The 18,426-nt window shown below is 49.1% G+C and overlaps 1 protein-coding gene across 2 annotated transcripts in view; it reads left to right on the top strand.

The window, feature by feature from the left end:
• Nucleotides 1-18,426, top strand: part of GOLGB1 (golgin B1) — a 104,985-nt gene that overhangs the window by 81,511 nt on the left and 5,048 nt on the right. Inside the window, exons 18-22 of one of the 2 annotated variants that reach the window (XM_077838146.1) lie at nt 8,204-8,353; nt 14,134-14,292; nt 14,506-14,603; nt 15,204-15,338; nt 16,710-16,815. In XM_077838146.1, the coding sequence (XP_077694272.1) occupies nt 8,204-8,353; nt 14,134-14,292; nt 14,506-14,603; nt 15,204-15,338; nt 16,710-16,815 (648 nt within the window). Of the gene's footprint in view, nt 1-8,203; nt 8,354-14,133; nt 14,604-15,203; nt 15,339-16,709; nt 16,816-18,426 lie in introns of both variants that reach the window. The other variant, XM_077838139.1, reaches the window with a different exon arrangement.

Here is an 18,426-nt window from a genome sequence, read left to right as displayed (position 1 = left end):
ACTCCATGAAGGGGTGGAAAAAATTTCAAACATGTTGTGGCAAACCCCGGCTTCCTTGCCACCCATCTCTAAGAAGGCAGAACGGAAGTACTTTGTGCCCGCCAAGGGTCATGAATACCTGTACACCCACCCTTTTCCCAACTCCCTGGTGGTCGAGTTGGTCAACCACAGAGAGAGACAGGGCCAACCAGCCCCTACTTCGAAAAATAAAGACTCAAGGAGGCTGGACTTATTTGGGAGAAAGGTTTATTCATCCTCAAGTTTCCTGTTAAGGGTGGCGAACCATCAGGCTCTCCTGGGACGGTATGAGTTCAGTTTGTGGGGCTCTCTACCCAAATTCAAGGACTCCCTCCAGGAGCGTGACAAGAAAGAGTTCAAAGCTCTGCTGGAGGAGGGTACAGCGGCTGCCAGGGCAACCCTGCAGGCAGCGTCAGATGCCGCGGATACAGCTGCAAGGTCTATGGCCTCCGTGGTGTCCGTGAGGAGGGCGTTGTGGCTCCTGCTGTCCAGGAAGGCGCAGAACTCCTTGCAGGACTTTCCGTTCGATGGCAAGGCCCTGTTTGCACAGCCTGAAAGGTTCTTGCACAATGCTTAAGACACTTGGCCTCTATGTCCCGGCTCCGGCCAGGACCAAGTTTAGGCCTCAGCAGGCTCCCACCCAGGCCACCCACTCTAAATATAAGCCCCCTCATAAAAAGTCTCAGGACTATAAAAAGCGCCCGCAGACGCAGTCCCAGTCTGCCCCCCAGCCTGGGCCTTCCAAGGGCAAGCAGGCGGGAAAACATCAGTTTTGACGGGATGCCTGGGGGCAACTTCCCAGTTCATACCAGCAATCCACCCGCAATAAAGCTTCCCTTCTCCAAACGGTTGTGTGCTTTTCTTCTGGAGTGGTCGCGGCTGACTTCAGACCGTTGAGTCCTCAACATCGTCTCCTGGGGCTATACCCTCCAGTGGGGCTCTACCCCACCTAACCACCCTCAGTCCCAGTCCCTCCTGGGGAACCCCTTTCACGAGGCCCTGCTCAAGCAGGAGGTGGGGCGGCTCCTTGGCCTAGGAGCGGTGGAAGTGGTGCCAGCACAGTTCAGTCGCAAGGGGTACTACTCCCGCTATTTCCTTATCCCGACAGCCAAAGGTGGGCTCAGGCCCATCCTGGACCTGTGAGGCCTGAACCAGTACATGGTAAAGCTCAAGTTTTGCATGGTCTCTCTGGCCTCCATCATCCCCTCCCTGGGTCCTCTGGACTGGTACGCCGCCCTCGATCTGCAGGATGAGTACTTCCACATTCATATATTCGAGGGGCACAGACGTTTCCTCCATTTCACGGTTGGACAGGAGCACTACCAATTTACGGTCTTCCCGTTTGGCCTGTCCACTGCTCCCAGGGTGTTCACAAAGTGCATGTCTGTGATAGCAGCCTACCTCAGACGTCTGCGGATTCAGATCTTCCCCTATTTCGATGACTGTCTGGTCAAGGGCAGCTCCAGGTCGTGGGTGCTGGATCACGTGGCGCTCCTCCTGTCCACGTGTGCCACCCTGGGCCTGTTGGTAAATGACACCAAGTCCACGTTAGTTCCGGTGCAGTGCATAGAGTTTATTGGGGCAGTCCTGGACTTGACATCGGCCAGGGCCTCCCTTCCACCGGACAGGTTCGAGACCCTAAGAGGGCTCATCGACACAGTCACAAGGTTCCCTGTGACCACAGCCAGAGCATGCCTCTAGCTCCTGGGTCACATGTCAGCGTGCACATATGTGGTTCGCCGTGCCAGGCTCAGGATGAGGCCCCTCCAGCTCTGATTGGCCTCAGTGTTCTCCTAGTCCAGAGACAGGATGGACATGGTCCTCACTGTCCCCGAACCGGTGATTGCCTTCCTGCAATGGAGGTCCTTCCTGGGGAACATGCTCCACGGGGTCCCGTTCAGGGGCAGGCCCCCATCGGTGGAGCTGGTGTCCGACACGTTGGAGCTGGGGTGGGGAGCCCATGTGGGGAACGTTCAGATCCAAGGTCTGTGGTCCGTGCTGGACCTTGCCCTGCATATAAACATCAAGGCACTCAGGGCGGTCCATCTGGCATGCGTAGCCTACCGCTTGCACCTGGAGGGCAGAATGGTCAGGGTTCTCACAGACAACACAGCCTCGATGTTTTACATCAACAAACAAGGCGGGGCCCACTCCTCAGCCTTCTGCCAGGAAGCCCGGAGGCTGTGGGACTTCTGCATAGCCCACGATATTTGCCTGGAGGCCTACCATTTACCAGGCACCCGGGATTCCCGGGCAGATCGCCTGAGCCGAGACTTCTCCTCTCAGCACGAGTGGTCACTACACCCAGAGGTGGTGCACAGGATTTTCTAAACATGGGGCACTCCTCAGGTGGACCTGTTCGCAACATGGCAGAACCACCAGTGTCCCCGCTTCGGTTCCGGGGTGGGGGTTGGGTGTGGGCACCATCTCCGATGCTGTCCTCCTATCCTGGTCGGGCCGGCTTCTCTGTGCCTTCCCCCGATCCCACTGATCGGCAAGGTCTTGGAGAAGATATAAATGGAGAGGACCTGGGTCCTCCTGATCGCCCCGGCATAGCCCAGGCAACATTGTTACGGGACTCTCACAAACCTGGCAGTCGCCCGGCAGTGGCTGTTTCCATCCCGCCCGGACATGCTCTCCCAGGATCAGGGCCGCCTCCTCCACCCCAGCCTAGTGGCACTCCCCCTCATGGCATGGCTGCTCAGTGGTTACGCCGGGAGGAAAGGACTTGCTCGGAAGGGGTTCATCCTCCTGGAAAGCAGACAGCCCTCCACGCTTCGGGCCTACCTGGCAAAGTGGTCTCGCTTTTCATGGTGGGCGGCTGATTGGGGCATGTTGCCCGTGGCTTCCCCAATTCAGCTCATTTTAGACTACCTTCTTCACCTTAGAGCCCAGGGCCAAGCGCCCTCGTCCGTCAAGGTGCACTTGGAGGCCATATCTGCCTTCCACCTGCCAGTGCAGGGGCACATGGTTTTCTCCTATGCCATGACTGGCCGATTCTTTAAGGGATTGGATCGTCTGTTCCCGTATGTTAGTCCCGCAGTGGGACCTGAACTTGGTGCTGGCCCGGCCGACGGGTCCCCTGTTTGAGCCGCTAGCTACATGCTCCTGGTCGCACCTCTCATGGAAGGTAGCCTTCCTGATGGTGATCACATCAGCCAGATGGGTCTCGGAGCTCAGGGCCCTGACCCCCAAGCCCCCGTACACAGTGTTCCATAAGGATAAGGTCCAGCTCTGACCACATCCTTCGTTCCTCCCCAAGGTGGTCTCCACCTACCTCATGAGTCAGGATATCTTCTTGCTGTTGCTCTGTCCCAAGCCCCATGAGTCCAGTGAGGAATGCCGTCTCCACATGCTGGATGTGAGACAGGCTCTGGCCTTTTACCTGGAGCGGACTAAGCCATTCAGGAAGTCCTCACAGCTGTTCATCACCTCGGCCAAACGCATGAGAGGTCTGCCTATCTCTACTCAGCGGCTCTCCAACTGGATCACCTTGTGTATTCGTAACTGTTACGATCTAGCAGGAGTCCCCTCGCCGCTGATTGTGAGGGCACACTCGACTAGGGCGCAAGCCTCTTCGGCTGCCTTTCTAGCCCATGTTCCCATTCAGGACATTTGCAGCGCTGCTATCCGGTCTTCGGTTCACATGTTCACCTCGCATTATGCGATAGTCTCCCAAACCAGGGAGGACGCCGAGTTCGGCAGGGCCGTGCTCCATCCTGAGAGTCTGTGAACTCCTACCCATCTCCAACAGATATAGTGTGGAATCACCTATTGTGGAATGCACATGAGCAATCGCTCGAAGAGGAAAAGACAGTTACCTTTTCCATAACTGGTGTTCTTCGAGATGTGTTGCTCGTGTCCATTCCACATCCCGCCCTCCTTCCCCTCTGTCGGAGTTGTCTGGCAAGAAAGAACTGAGGGTGATGGGAGCACAGCCCCCCTTATACTGCTCCGGGGGGGGCATTCCCCCCTACGGGTACTGTTAGGGGAAAAACTTCCAGCACCGGTGCACGTGGCAAGCACGCACACCTATTGTGGAATAGACATGAGCAACACATCTCGAAGAACACCAGTTACAGAAAAGGTAACTGTCTTTTACAGCAAGCTTTTCAGACAGCTCTTTTAAAACTATTGGATGCAAGTTATTTGGACCTGCTGATTTAAGTGTCTAACTTTAGCAGCTTTTGTTTAACATCCTCCAGGTATACTAATAGAATGGAAAGAGTATTATCACCCTATGATAAGACTATATATCTGATTTTTCCCCAAAATACAGAACAAAAATGTTTTTTGAACACTTCTATCTTTTTTGGATTATTATTGATAATTCTGCAGTTTCCATCTAGTAATGGACCAATAGCATTGTCAGGATTCTTTTTGGTCGTAATAAATTTTAAAAACTTCTTCTTACTATTCTTAACTTAGCTGACCATAGAGTTCTCCTTGTATCCTTGGGCTTCCCTAATCAGTTTTCTACAATCCTTAATTTCTGCTGTATATTCATAGAATCATAGAATATCAGGGTTGGAAGGGACCTCAGGAGGTCATCCAGTCCAACCCCCTGCTCAAAAGCAGGACCAATCCCCAATTAAATCATCCCAGCCACGGCTTTGTCAAGCCTGACCTTAAAAACTTCTAAGGAAGGAGATTCCACCACCTCCCTAGGCAATGCATTCCAGTGTTTCACCACCCTCCTAGTGAAAAAGTTTTTCCTAATATCCAACCTAAACCTCCCCCACTGCAACTTGAGACCATTACTCCTTGTCCTGTCCTCTTCCACCACTGAGAATAGTCTAGAACCATCCTCTCTGGAACCACCTCTCAGGTAGTTGAAAGCAGCTATCAAATCCCCTCTCATTCTTCTCTTCTGCAGACTAAACAATCCCAGTTCCCTCAGCCTCTCCTCATAAGTCATGTGTTCCATACCCCTAATCATTTTTGTTGCCCTTCGCTGGACTCTTTCCAATTTATCCACATCCTTCCTGTAGTGTGGGGCCCAAAACTGGACACAGTACTCCAGATGAGGCCTCACCAATGTTGAATAGAGGGGGACGATCATGTCCCTCGATCTGCTCGCTATGCCCCTACTTATACATCCCAAAATGCTATTGGCCTTCTTGGCAACAAGGGCACACTGCTGACTCATATCCAGCTTCTCGTCCACTGTCACCCCTTGGTCCTTTTCCGCAGAACTGCTGCCTAGCCATTCGGTCCCTAGTCTGTGGCTGTGCATTGGGTTCTTCCGTCCTAAGTGCAGGACTCTGCACTTATCCTTACTGAACTTCATCAGATTTCTTTTGGCCCAATCCTCCAATTTGTCTAGGTCCCTCTGTATCCTATCCCTGCCCTCCAGCGTATCTACCACTCCTCCCAGTTTAGTATCATCCGCAAATTTGCTGAGAGTGCAATCCACACCATCCTGCAGATCATTTATGAAGATAAATGAGATTAAGATCATTAAGATTAACTTCCCTATTCTTCCATTTGTTGTTGTTGTTGTTTTATATTTTTACAGCTGCCATCACTTCCCTTTTAAACCAGGTGGAGATTTTTAACAGTATGGCCTCCTTCCTCAATTATGGGATTGTGTTTTTTTGTGTGTCTAGTAAGGTGTTCTTGAATTATTCCCAATTATTAGTCACATTTTTATGATTGACCTCTTCCTCCCAGTTGATATGGCTAATAATTGTTTTCAGCTTTGTGAAACTGGCCCTTTTAAAGCACCGTGTGTGTGTGTGTTTGTGTGTATGTATATATATAAAAAATTTGTCTGAATTTTATTCTGTTTGCACATTACAAATGTGATCAATCATGGTCACTTGTACCAGATATACCATCAACTTTTAGGTCTGTGATCAGTTCCTCTTTATCTGTTAGAACACGGTCTAATATAGAATTTCCCCATGTTGGATGCAACACTTTTTGAGTTAGGAAATTGTAATCTATAATTGTTAGAAATCTCAAGGATGTTTTAGTACTCGCAGCATAAGACCTCCAGCATGTGTCACTCAAATTGAAGTTTCCCCCACAGCTTTTTTTTCCTACACATTATAGAAAGGTGCGTAAAGAGGTGGTCATCCTGTTCCCTAGTGTGTGTTGTGATCTGTAGCAGACACCAACTAGTCCCCTATCTTGAGCTTTATATGTTAGGACATTGATCCATAAGCATTCAGGATCATTTTTGTATGAGCTATCCAAGACTCAGAAACAGGTAATGCTATTTTTGACACAGAGTGCCACTCCCCCACCCATTTGCTCACTTGATCCTTCCTAAATAGATTAGAAACATTGATTTTAACATTGCAGTCATGCAAATCATTCCACCAGGTTTCAGTAATGCCAGCTAGATTGAATTTATGTTCATAAATGGGTAATTCCATTTCCTCCTTTTTATTACCCATGCTCCTAGCATTGGTGTATTGTCAATTCAAGAATTTCTCTTCTCTTCATATCCTTTGGTTCCTTGGTTAATTTTGTTCTCAACATCTCATTTTCGTGCTGAGTGCTCGTATCGTCCCTCTTTTAACCCTCTCTGTTTGCTGTTAGTTCAACCCTTTTCTGACTATTCTAACCAGCCTGTCCCCAAGGAGATTCATCCCACTTCTGCTGAAGTGGAAGCCATTCAAACTATACAGTCTTCTTTCTCTCTAGGGAGCTGACCCCTGCCAAGCACAGACAAGGCTTTCTCCTGCTAAGGACAAGTGGTATTGAGGTGCCTCACAGCCCTGGGAAGCATCACAGCCCCACAAGTGATTCCATGGTTTCCAAACAAAATGTGGATTGTGACACAGATCCAGTGTGGATCCAGCTTTTAGACAGGAATGTGTGCACCAGACCACAAGGGCACACTTTCCTTTGCCCTCAAGGCCAAAGGGAAAAAGCACAGGTCTGTTCCAGCACCAGAAATCTCTCCTCCTATAATGCGGAGAGAATGCAGACATGAACCTGTCAGAACAGGTATTGCTGTGCTAACATCCCCAGAAACTGGGTTCTGGTTCCCTCTTACAGGTTCTCAGAAACTTGACAGATCATCCCTTAGATCCCTGTTATGGGTTAGGCCCATCACCACGTCAGTTCCTTACTTGAATCTCGCACTGGACCAATGATGGGTGCTCTAGGTGTACCTCAGATAGATAATTTCTATGACTCTGACTATAGAGAATTCTCTTTGGCACAAGCATGCTGGTGTGTTAGAGGTTTGGGACCCTCAGTGTCCCAGCAGCAGCCATATAAAAGGTTCCAGATCCAGAGGCTCTGAGGGTTGTTTGTTACTTATATAATAATCCCTACCACTTATTTGTTGTTGTTCACGTGCAAAGTGGTGTACAATTATCAGTCCTCTCAATATCCCTGTGACGTGGACTAGTGAGAATTATCCACATTTAGCAGATGGAGACACTGGGGCAGAAGGTGTGGCTTGACTAAGGCTACAGATGATGTCCATGCCAGACTGGGATGAGATCTCAGGAATTCCTGATTCATGGGTCCCTGTTCAGTAGCACTGTAAATACTTAGCAATGCTGATCTCAAGCAACCACTCAAGGTATCAACAAAAAAAATGGGATGGGAAGAGCTATGTTTGGGGATAGTGCTTTAAGAAGCTCTCTTAGGATAGCAAGCTGCCTAATAAGGATATTCTCTGCTGCTGATTTCATACTTTAAGATGAAGTTGAGTATTTAGTGCGGTCGACAAAGCCACTGTCTCCAAGACCTTACAATCTATAGATCCAAGTGGGAACAATACAGTGTACAGGTGTGGAGTTCTTGCATGGATCATGTGAAGGAAAGGGAGGCAGAGTGCCAGTTTCTTTGTTCTCTAAACTGAAGAGCCATAGGGGCAAGGATGGCTTTGCTGATGCTCTTGCACATTCCCATCCATATACTGGTGTCTTTTGAGCCATTGCTGCTGCAGATCTCTAAGGAGGCTGTTGGGCAAACCGGGAAGGTCAAGAGTCCCATGTGTAAGCCAACTGAACTTTCACTAATTGTTCTGCTCTTCAGCTGCCCTTTGTGCTGTGGCCATTTACTCTCACCCCTTTAGCACTGGCAAGCAATGTTCCAGATATAGGATCAATGGAAGGTTTTGTGACTTGTACACCAGACAGGTGTGTGGTTAAAAAGGGAACGGGATTCAACAAAGAGATCTCAGCAATAGGTACTTTCATCACTCTTTTCTTGGCAGACTTCTCCAGAGACCCTCAGCTCCAGTGAAACTTTGGGAGGGGACCCGTCCAGCCTAGAATCCGAAACAGATCACCTCCGGGTCCAACTGGGTGACAGCCTGAAAGAACTGCACCAAAAGGAGCTGAGAATTCAACAGTTAAACAGTAAGGTACAGCAAGTTTCCTCTGCCTGCTCATGGAACTTGGGACAAGGAAGAGAACAGACCTCCTCTAGGACTTGGAGGAAGGAGCAGACCTCTCCCTGCTTAAGGCGCTTGTGCTGGGAATGTAGGGTTTGGGGAGAACAAACTTCTGTCCCAGAGCCTACAGACCTCCACCAGAGAAGTAATGAGACTCGGGGTGGATATCAGGAAAAGCTGTTGGGCTGCAGAACAGCTTCCCTAGAGAAGAACTGGGGGCCCCATCACACCTTGACAGGGCCATGGGTCCAGCCAGAGAATCATCCCCAGGGGAAGAGCTGGGGCCCCGTTTCTCCCTGGCACAGGGGTGGATCTGCCTGGGAATGGTCCCAGAGGAAGGGCCAGGCCCTGTCACTCCCCATTAGGGAGATGAACCCAGTTCATGAACTGTCTTCTGTGGCGGGGAGCCCCAACACTGGGGACACTTTAAACTGGGCAAAATACTAATAACTATAGCTAGGGAACAGTCCTGCACTAGCTTCTGGGAGATGGACTGGATGGAGCCAAATCAATCTCTTACTTCTCCATTAGCCAGGGCTGTATTAAGGCATAAGCACTATGGGGCTGTGTCTAGGGCCCCAACTCCTGGAGTCGTATGATTACATCAGTATAGGAGTTACTTTTTTTTTTTTTTTTTTTTTTTTTAAAAAGAGAAGTTCCTTGCCCTTATGGTTGTGAAGAAAAGCTAGAAACTGTGGCCTGAGTGTAACCAATACACTGACTGAGTTTGCAGACAGCCTGAGATAATAGCTCCAAAAGGGAGGAACTGTCCCATGCATCTCAATGGAGTGTTAACTCTGACCCACTGCTTTAAAGGCACAGACAACCCATCCCAGACAAGGGTTTTATATGGCAGAAGGAGAAGAGTATAGCAGACCCAGCCCACATGGGATCATAGAATATCAGGGTTGGAAGGGACCTCAGGAGGTCATCTAGTCCAACCCCCTGCTCAAAGCAGGACCAATCCCCAACTAAATCATCCCAGCCATGGCTTGTCAAGCCTGACCTTAAAAACCTCAAAGGAAGGAGATTCCATCACCTCCCTAGGTAACGCATTCCAATGCTTCACCACCCTCCTAGTGACTCATATCAACCCTCCTGTTGACTCATATCCATCTTCTCGTTCACTCTAACCCCTAGGTCCTTTTCTGCAGAACTGCTGCTTAGCCGTTTGGTCCCTACTCTGTAGCGGTGCATGGGATTCTTCCGTCCTAAGTGCAGGACTCTGCACTTGTCCTTGTTGAACCTCACCAGATTTCTTTTGGCCCAATCCTCTAATTTGTCTAGGACCCTCTGTATCCTATCCCTACCTTCCAGCGTATCTACCACTCCTCCCAGTTTAGTGTCATCTGCAAACTTGCTGAGGGTGCAGTCCAAGCCATCCTCCAGATCATTAAGGAAGATACGGAACAAAACCGGCCCCAGGACCAACACTTGGGGCACTCCGCTTGATGCTGGCTGCCAACTAGACATGGAGCCACTGATCACTACCCGTTGAGCCCGACTATCTAGCCAGCTTTCTATCCACCTTATAGTCCATTCATCCAGCCCATACTTCTTTAACTTGCTGGCAAGAATACTGTGGCAGACAGTGTCAAAAGCTTTGCTAAAGTCAAGGAATAACATGTCCACTGCTTTCCCCTCATCCACAGAGCCAGTTATCTCATCATAGAAGGCAAATAGATTAGTCAGGCATGACTTGCTCTTGGTGAATCCATGCTGACTGTTCCTGATCACTTTCCTCTCCTCCAAGTGCTTCAGAATTGATTCCTTGAGGACCTGCTCCATGATTTTTCCAGGGACCGAGGTGAGGCTGACTGGCCTGTAGTTCCCCGGATCCTCCTCCTCCCCTTTTTTAAAGATGGGCACTACATTAGCCTTTTTCCGGCATCCGGGACCTCCCCCGATCGCCATGAGTTTTCAAAGATAATGGCCAATGGCTCTGCAATCACATCCGCCAACTCCTTTAGCGCTCTCGGATGCAGCGCATCTGGCCCCATGGACTTGTACTCGTCCAGCTTTTCTAAATAGACTTGAACCACTTCTTTCTCCACAGAGGGCTGGTCACCTCTTCCCCATGCTGGTGCTGTGCAGCCTGAGCTGCCTCGCTGACGTGGGAGGACGCTTGTTCTTGAAGACAGAGGCAAAAATAGCATTAGTCACATCTAGTCTCACTAGGTTGCCTCCCTCATTCAGTAAGGGGCCCACACTTTCCTTGGCTTTCTTCTTGTTACTAACATACCTGAAGAAACCCTTCTTGTTACTCTTAACATCTCCTGGTAGCTGCAACTCCAGGTGTGATTTGGCCTTCCTGATTTCACTCCTGCATGCCTGAGCAGTACTTTTATACTCCTCCCTGGTCATTTGTCCAATCTTCCACTTCTTGTAAGCTTCTTTTTTGTGTTTAAGATCAGCAAGGATTTCACTGTTAAGCCAAGCTGGTTGCCTGCCATATTTACTATTCTTTCTACACATCAGGAATGTTTGTTCCTGTAACCTCAATAAGGATTCTTTAAAATACAGCCAGCTCTCCTGGACTCCATTCCCCCTCATGTTATTCTCCCAGGGGTTCCTGCCCATCAGTTCCCTGAGGGAGTCAGTGCCTGCTTTTCTGAAGTCCAGAGTCCGTATTCTGCTGCTCTCCTTTCTTCCTTCTGTCAGGATCCTGAACTCGACCACCTCATGGTCACTGCCTCCCAGGTTCCCCTCCACTTTTGCTTCCCCTACTAATTCTTCCCGGTTTGTGAGCAGCAGGTCAAGAAGAGCTCTGCCCCTACTTGGTTCCTCCAGCACTTGCACCAGGAAATTGTCCCCTACACTTTTCAAAAACTTCTTAGTTTGTCTGTGCACTGCTGTATTGCTCTCCCAGCAGATATCAGGATGATTGAAGTCTCCCATAAAAACCAGGGCCTGCGATCTAGTAACTTCCGTTAGTTGCCGGAAGAAAGCCTCGTCCACCTCCTTCCCCTGGTCTGGTGGTCTATAGCAGACTCCCACCACGACATCACCCTTGTTGCTCACGCTTCTAAACTTAATCCAGAGACACTCAGGTTTTTCTGCAGTTTCATACCAGAGCTCTGAGCAGTCATACTGCTTCCTTACATACAGTGCAACTCCCCCACCTTTTCTGCCCTGCCTGTCCTTCCTGAACAGTTTATATCCATCCATGACAGTACTCCAGTCATGTGAGTTATCCCACCAAGTCTCTGTTATTCCAATCACATCATAATTTCTTGACTGTGCCAGGACTTCCAGTTCTCCCTGCTTGTTTCCCTGGCTTCTTGCATTTGTGTATAGGCACTTGAGATAACCCGCTGATCGCCAGCATTCGTTAACTTCCACTATTCGACGGTCTCTACCCAGGCCTTTTCCTTCCACGAAGAGGATGGACGAGAACACCGCTTGCGCCTCAGACTCCTTTATTCTTCTTCCCAGAGCCACGTAGTCTGCAGTGATCCACTCAAGGTCATTCTTGGCAGTATCATTGGTGCCCACGTAGAGGAGCAGGAAGGGGTAGCGATCCGAGGGCTTGATGAGTCTCGGCAGTCTCTCCATCACATTGTGATCCTAGCTCCTGGCAAGCAGCAGACTTCTTGGTTTTCCCGGTCGGGGCTGTAGATAGATGACTCAGTCCCCCTGAGGAGGGAGTCCCCGACCACCACAACCCTCACCCAAGCAGAGACAGTCTGGCAGTGGGATAGGTATTGAAGGACAGTGGGGATGGGCACTTGCTGCTATTCCTGCCTTCCTGGGAGAGAGAAGGGGGCCCTTGCTACTCCCAGAGGGTGAAGGATCCCAGCTGCCATTCCTGGATGGGAAAAATTTCCTGATGCGGCTGCCCCTGAGCTCTCTGGGATGGGATGAGGGCCCCCTGCCACTCCAGGTGGGGTACAGGGCTATATTGTGGGACTAGACCTCTGGAGGGCGCTATATCTTGGTGTGCGTAAGGCTCCAAATTGCTTTAATTCAGTCCCGATGACAGTCTGTGGCCCTGGCACCAAGCGTCCTTTTCACATTCACATTGTGACACAGTTCCTGCCAACTGGTAAGAAACAGATCCCGGACAGCTTCTCCTCTGCTTGCATTCCATACGTTTTGGGTCATCTCTCTTTGCGTAAAGAAACAAGCAACGATGTACAAAAGAAAATTATCAGAACTGCAAAGTCAAGCACTCAAAAGTTAGAAAATGGTAGAATTATGGTGGCCTGTGCATGCTTTAATTGTGGTCCCTTGTTCCTGTGCATTTTGGTGCAGTCCCCTATGTTAGTCACTACATACGTTTCAGCTTCTGCAGCAAATTATCCAACAGACAACAGCCTCATTTACTACACAACAGTGCCTTATTCACCATCCACCCTGGGCACTGAATGATCCAGGGATCCTGGACACATTCAAATCTCAGACACGTATAAAATTCTGCTCACTGAATTTTTCCAGAAACTTTACTTGGCAAACTCAGGATTAAGCCTGGAGCTGGGCATTTCGTATTCTGCCTACTTTACACCACCTAAACCCCTCAGCATTCAGTACGATCTGCACCAGTGTAGTCCCAATAAAGCAGCAGTCATCATCATTCTTTAAGGGCTAAGCCTGCTCTCTGGGGGGCATCTTTATAAAATAGCCATCCTGATTACATGAAGTCTAGTTTCAGTGAAATAAATTGCATGGCTTTTATCTTGACTGTGGCCCCTTATCACTTGCCTCATTGCTGAGTTTGTTTTGTTTTTTTAAATCTCTGCAATCTTCCCTCTCTCACTACCCAGTGTGACCCATCCTCTCTCCAGCAGAAAGACCTTCCCCACGCCAGTTCCCTTCTGCTGCTGGTCCTTACTCTCAAATGCTTCGTTGAGAGCCAAGAGCAGGGAGGTAGAAAATGGGCCACAAGTCAGTCAGTTTCTATCAACTTAGGTCATTGATCTTTAGTGCCCCCTGCCTGCCTTCTGCAGCCTTACGGGTTCATAGATACTAAGATCAGAAGGGACCATTATGATCATCTAGTCCAACCTCCTGCACAACGCAGGCCACAGAATCTCACCCACCCACTCCTGCGAAAAACCTCTCACCTATGTCTGAGCTATTGAAGTCCTCAAATCGTGATTTAAAGACTTCAAGGAGCAGAGAATCCTCCAGCAAGTGACCTGTGCCCCATGCTACAGAGGAAGGCGAAAAACCTCCAGGGCCTCTTCCAATCTGCCCTGGAGGAAAATTCCTTCCCGAACCCAAATATGGCGATCAGCTAAACCCTGAGCATATGGGTAAGATTCACCAGCCAGATACCCAGGAGAGAATTTTTTGTAGTAACTCAGATCCCACCCCATCTAACAGAAGCCATCTCATTCCCATATAAACTAATATGGAAGTCACTGAGCCGAAGAAGTTAACAGGATTCAAAGAGGGATTTGGACATTTATGTTGATACGTTATAAGAGTTATTGCTAACACAAATTTTAGAAGGGATATTAAGCCTCCTGCTTCAAAGCTAAAACCAACCTCTAACTACTGAAGATCAGGATGAGACCTAATCTGGGGGCAGATTATTCCTCATCTGCTATTGTGAGGTTCTTGTACCTTCCTCTGAAGCATCAGGTACTGGCCACTATCAGGGATGGATCCAGGACCGCATGAGTCTTGGATCTGATTGAGTCTGACAATCCCTACCTTCCTAATAAAGCTCTTTTTCTGTGGATGCCAAGGGGAGCAGCTTCTCTCAGAAATTCTGTTTTAGCATCTTTGCTCGGTCTTCTTCCCAGCTCTCTCAGATCTTTGAGGAGAAAAATGCCCTCTCTGTCCAGCTGCGGAGCAGCAGCCAGAATCTCCGTGAGAGCCACCAGCACTGCCGTGAGGTCCTGAACCGCTGCATGGCCCTGGAGAGGCAGCTGCAGGAGCTGCAATCCCCAAACAAGGACATGGTAAGGGGTGGAGTAATGGAGGGAAGGTGGTGTTTTCCTTGTGACAGCCTAGGTGAATTGAAGGGCAATTCTCACTGCAGACTTTCTTTGCTGTATGACATGGCAGCTGGTCTGGACTCTGTTCTGTTTGAGACTTTAATCCGGCTCTCCCATTGCTTTACTGATTGCCCTGCCCAGCACTTGATGCCTTGCCGCACATATACTCTGTTTCAGAGGTCACTCGTGACAGATGCTGCTCCAGGAGCCCCTCAGGAAAAGAACGAACTTCAAAGAGAGTGTTACACTCCAGAATTGCAGGAATTACAGCTGAGGTAAGGACAGAGGGAAGGGTGTAAATCCTGACACAGGACCTTGGCTGATGCCCAGTGGGGCAGGGAAAAGTCTGAGTCCTGCTGTAGCACCCTAGAACCTTCTGGAATCTCTGAGGTGCACTCAGTTGTTGTGACTCTCTATTCCTTTAGATGAAACCACAGACACTGACTGCAACATGTAGCAATTGCTGCTGCCCAGTGCGGGTCAGCTTAGCTCCCCATTCACTATGTTGGCTCATCAGTAGATATTGAGTTACATTTATGGTCCTGGTCTCAATCTTCAAGGCTCTCAATGAGCTGTACCAGGGCTGCCTCTGGGACTGATACCTACTATGATAACTGTGCTCCTTCGGAATAATGGAACTAAAGGTGGGAGTGGGTGATGGAGCCCAGGGCTATGGAACTCCTTTTCTGCATTGACCTTCATGGCTTAATGCAAGATTCACCTCCTCATCTCAGCATTCCCACAGTAAGTAAATAAAACCCACCTGTTTGTGGAGACAAGGGAGAGACTCTCCATGTACTAGAGCAGTGAATACAATATAAGCAGAGGTCTCCAGAGAGACATTTTGGGCATTTCAGTGTTCTATTTTCTACCAGGTTATCAGAGGCCAAACATCTGCACAGCAGCACAAAGCAGGACCTGAGGCGTTTGGAAGAGCAGCTGCATGAGGAACGAGACCAGCGTCTTGCTGCAGAGGAGGCTTTCTCAGCAGCACAGGATCAGATCAGGAGGTGGAGTGTTTCTAATCATGCAAGCTGTGTTACCTTAGTGCATCACCAAGTTTCTAGCTGTCTGTCCATCTCTGCTTTTTATAGAATGTCCATCACTGCGAAATCCGGGCTCCACATTGGAAAGGCTGAAAGTTGGTCATGATTTTTCCTTAAAATCCCAGTTTTAAAGGAAGCCTTATGGTCATTCCCAGTCATTTCTGAGCAAGGAAGGTTTCTGTCTGAAATCTAGGACAGTTCTTCCACCTGTGGGTAGGGAATCTCCATTAGTCTGCCCTGGCCACCAGAGCTTTTTGAGCCTTATCTGTATTATGGCAGTGCCCAGATTCCTCGCTCAGGATCAGGCCCATTGTGCTGGGTGCTTCACAGACACTCCACCAGACATGGCTCCTGCCCCAATGAGCTCACAAGTTAATTTGAAATAAGACTCAAACAATGGGAAGTTGGGGTAGGGCTGGAACTAAGGTCATGTCCTTCCACAGGGAGCTGGTAAGTAATTTGGATTCCCGGGGGTACCAGATTTTTACAAATGAGTTCTCCTCAAGTGATGCCATAATCATGCCTTTACTGACTGAACGATTCCTTGTAGGCATCATGGCCTATTGTTTGTGGTTTCCTATTATCTCATTGTGTGTCCAGAGCACTGGTCAGGGCACTGAAACCTGTTAATCATAGAATACTAGACAGGATTCTCAGTGGGTCATCTAGTCCAGTTCCCTGCACTCAAGGCAGGATTAAGTATTCTCTAGATCATCCCTGACAGGTGTTTGTCTAACCTGCTTTTAAAAATCTCCAATGTCAGAGATTTCGTAACGTCTCTAGGCAATTTATTCCAGTGCTTAACCACCCTGACTCAAAGTTTTCCCTTGCTGCAATTTAAGCCCATTGCTTCTTGTCCTATCCCCAGAGGTTAAGGAGAACAATTTTTCTCCCTCCTCCTTGAAACAACCTTTTATGTACTTGAAAACTGTTATCATGTCCCCTCTGTCTTCTCTTCTCCAGACTAAACAAATCCAGTTTTTTCAATCTTTCCTCATAGGTCGTGTTTTCTAGATCTTTAATCATTTTTGTTGTTGTTCTTTTGACTTTCTCCATTTTGTCCACATCTTTCCTGAAATGTGGTGCCCAGAACTGGACACAATACTCTAGTTGAGGCCTAATCATATAGGCCTTAAACACCAGACTCTTGAATCACACCCAGAAGTGGCTAGGAAGCCAGTGCATGAGCTGGAGTAATGCACTGTTTGTGGCTATCACTGCCCAGCAGGCCAACAGCCGTGTTCTGCACTGGTTCTGGCTTCTAGGTGACCCATGTGAGGAGCTTGCTGCAGTGTGTGTTCTAGCAGTTAATGAATGTTTCTCTGTCTTCTGCAGGTTGGAGTCAAGTAAATGGGCATCTGCTCTGGGTTCCAGCATTGATGTGTCTCCACCCCATGAACACTCCTTGCTGATTGACCCCATGGACAGTTCCTTTAGCAAGGTAAGAATACTACTGCAGTGGCTGTGTCAAGGGAACTAGTTTCATAATGTAGGACATGTGAATAACTGCTGCTGCAGAGGAATGTGGCCAGAACATGGGGAATGGAACCATGTTGATTCTAAGCACTGGATATAGTTCATAGCCTCTAGAACCTGCCACTCCCACTGCATGGCTCAAAATATCTCCACACCCTGCATCACTCAGGATCTGCAGCTACATATATGGCTCTTGCAACTGTGACCTTGGGAACTGGTTGGGCTCCGGGGGGCCAAGGTTGCATCAGGGGCTTCTCCCCTCTTGCAGGATCTTGTAATATTTGCCTAAAGTTCTAAATAAAAGAAAGCAGCAGCTGATTGTGCAGAGAGGGCTTATGGTCTCAGTAAAATGTACCTATCCCTATGTCCATATGTACAAAGTGCAATAGTTAGACCCCTCCCCCTCCAAAGGAATGGACCTTACTCTGTGCCCAGAAGGTCAAAAATCTCAGATTATCAGAGTCAAGGGTCACTCAGTGAGAATGACCCGGCGGTTCAGTGTGAGTAAGCGCAATATCATAGAATGGTAGGACTGGAAGTGACCTTGAGAGGTCATCTAGTCCAGTCTCCTGCACTCATGGCAAGACTCAGTATTATATGTTGCCTGATCATGGCTGCAGTGGTAGCTGCAAGTTGCCAGGACAGCAACCATATAGGCCTTATACACTGAACCACATCCAGAAGTGGCTAGGAAGCCAGTTCATGAGCTGGAATAATGCACTACTTATGGCTAGCACTGCCCAGCAGGCCAACAGCCATGTTCTGCACTGGCTCTGGTGTCTAGTTGACCCATGTGAGCAGCTTCCTGCAGTGTTTGTTCTAGAGATCACTAAAACAGGTCATTGGGGCACCCGAGATGGTCCTAGTTACCCTGCCGAGCACGTAGGGCCACAATGCCATATAAGAACACAAAAGCATCCCCAAATGGAAATCTCTAGAGACCATCCCACCATTTTACCAGTCCCCTGTCTTCTCTGGATGGAGTCTCAGCAAGCTCATTCCTATCCAAGCACCTGTATTTGCTTCCCAGCGCCTGGCTAAGATGCAACTGGAGATGCAGAGCTGTATACCAGCTGCATGTTGAGTGCTGGCCTTGCTGAAGCCCAGGCTGTCTCAATATGTGTTGAATGCCCATTGAGAGAGTTCTTGGGCAGAGGAGCCCAGTGGTTCCCTCTGGAGAATCCAGGAGGAAAGGTCAAACCCACTGGAGCAACACAGCCCAGCCAGAGTTAGCAGCTGAGTCATCAGAGCTGCTGGCAGTGCTGTGGTGACTGGATGCTGCCTTGTGCTCATAGCTAGGAGAGTGTTATCATCCAGACTCTATTCCAGGCATGGCTAGCCTGAGCCTGAGAAGGAGCCAGAATTTACCATTGTACATTGCCAGAGAACCACAGTGATACATCAGCAGCCCCCATCAGCCACCCCCGCTACCTCCAGTACCTCCTGCCTGCCGGCAGCCCTGACGATCAGCACCTCCCCTTCCCTCCCCGTGCCTCCTGCCCACTGCGATCAGCTGTTTCACAGTGTACAGGAGACTCTGGAATGGAGGGGGGAGGAGCAAGTGTGCAGCAGGCTC

Source organism: Eretmochelys imbricata, chromosome 1 (assembly GCF_965152235.1).
Source record: "Eretmochelys imbricata isolate rEreImb1 chromosome 1, rEreImb1.hap1, whole genome shotgun sequence".
NCBI lineage: Eukaryota > Metazoa > Chordata > Testudines > Cheloniidae > Eretmochelys > Eretmochelys imbricata.
The sequence above is the reverse complement of the archived record's forward strand: the minus strand, read 5'-3'. Positions and strand labels throughout refer to the sequence as shown.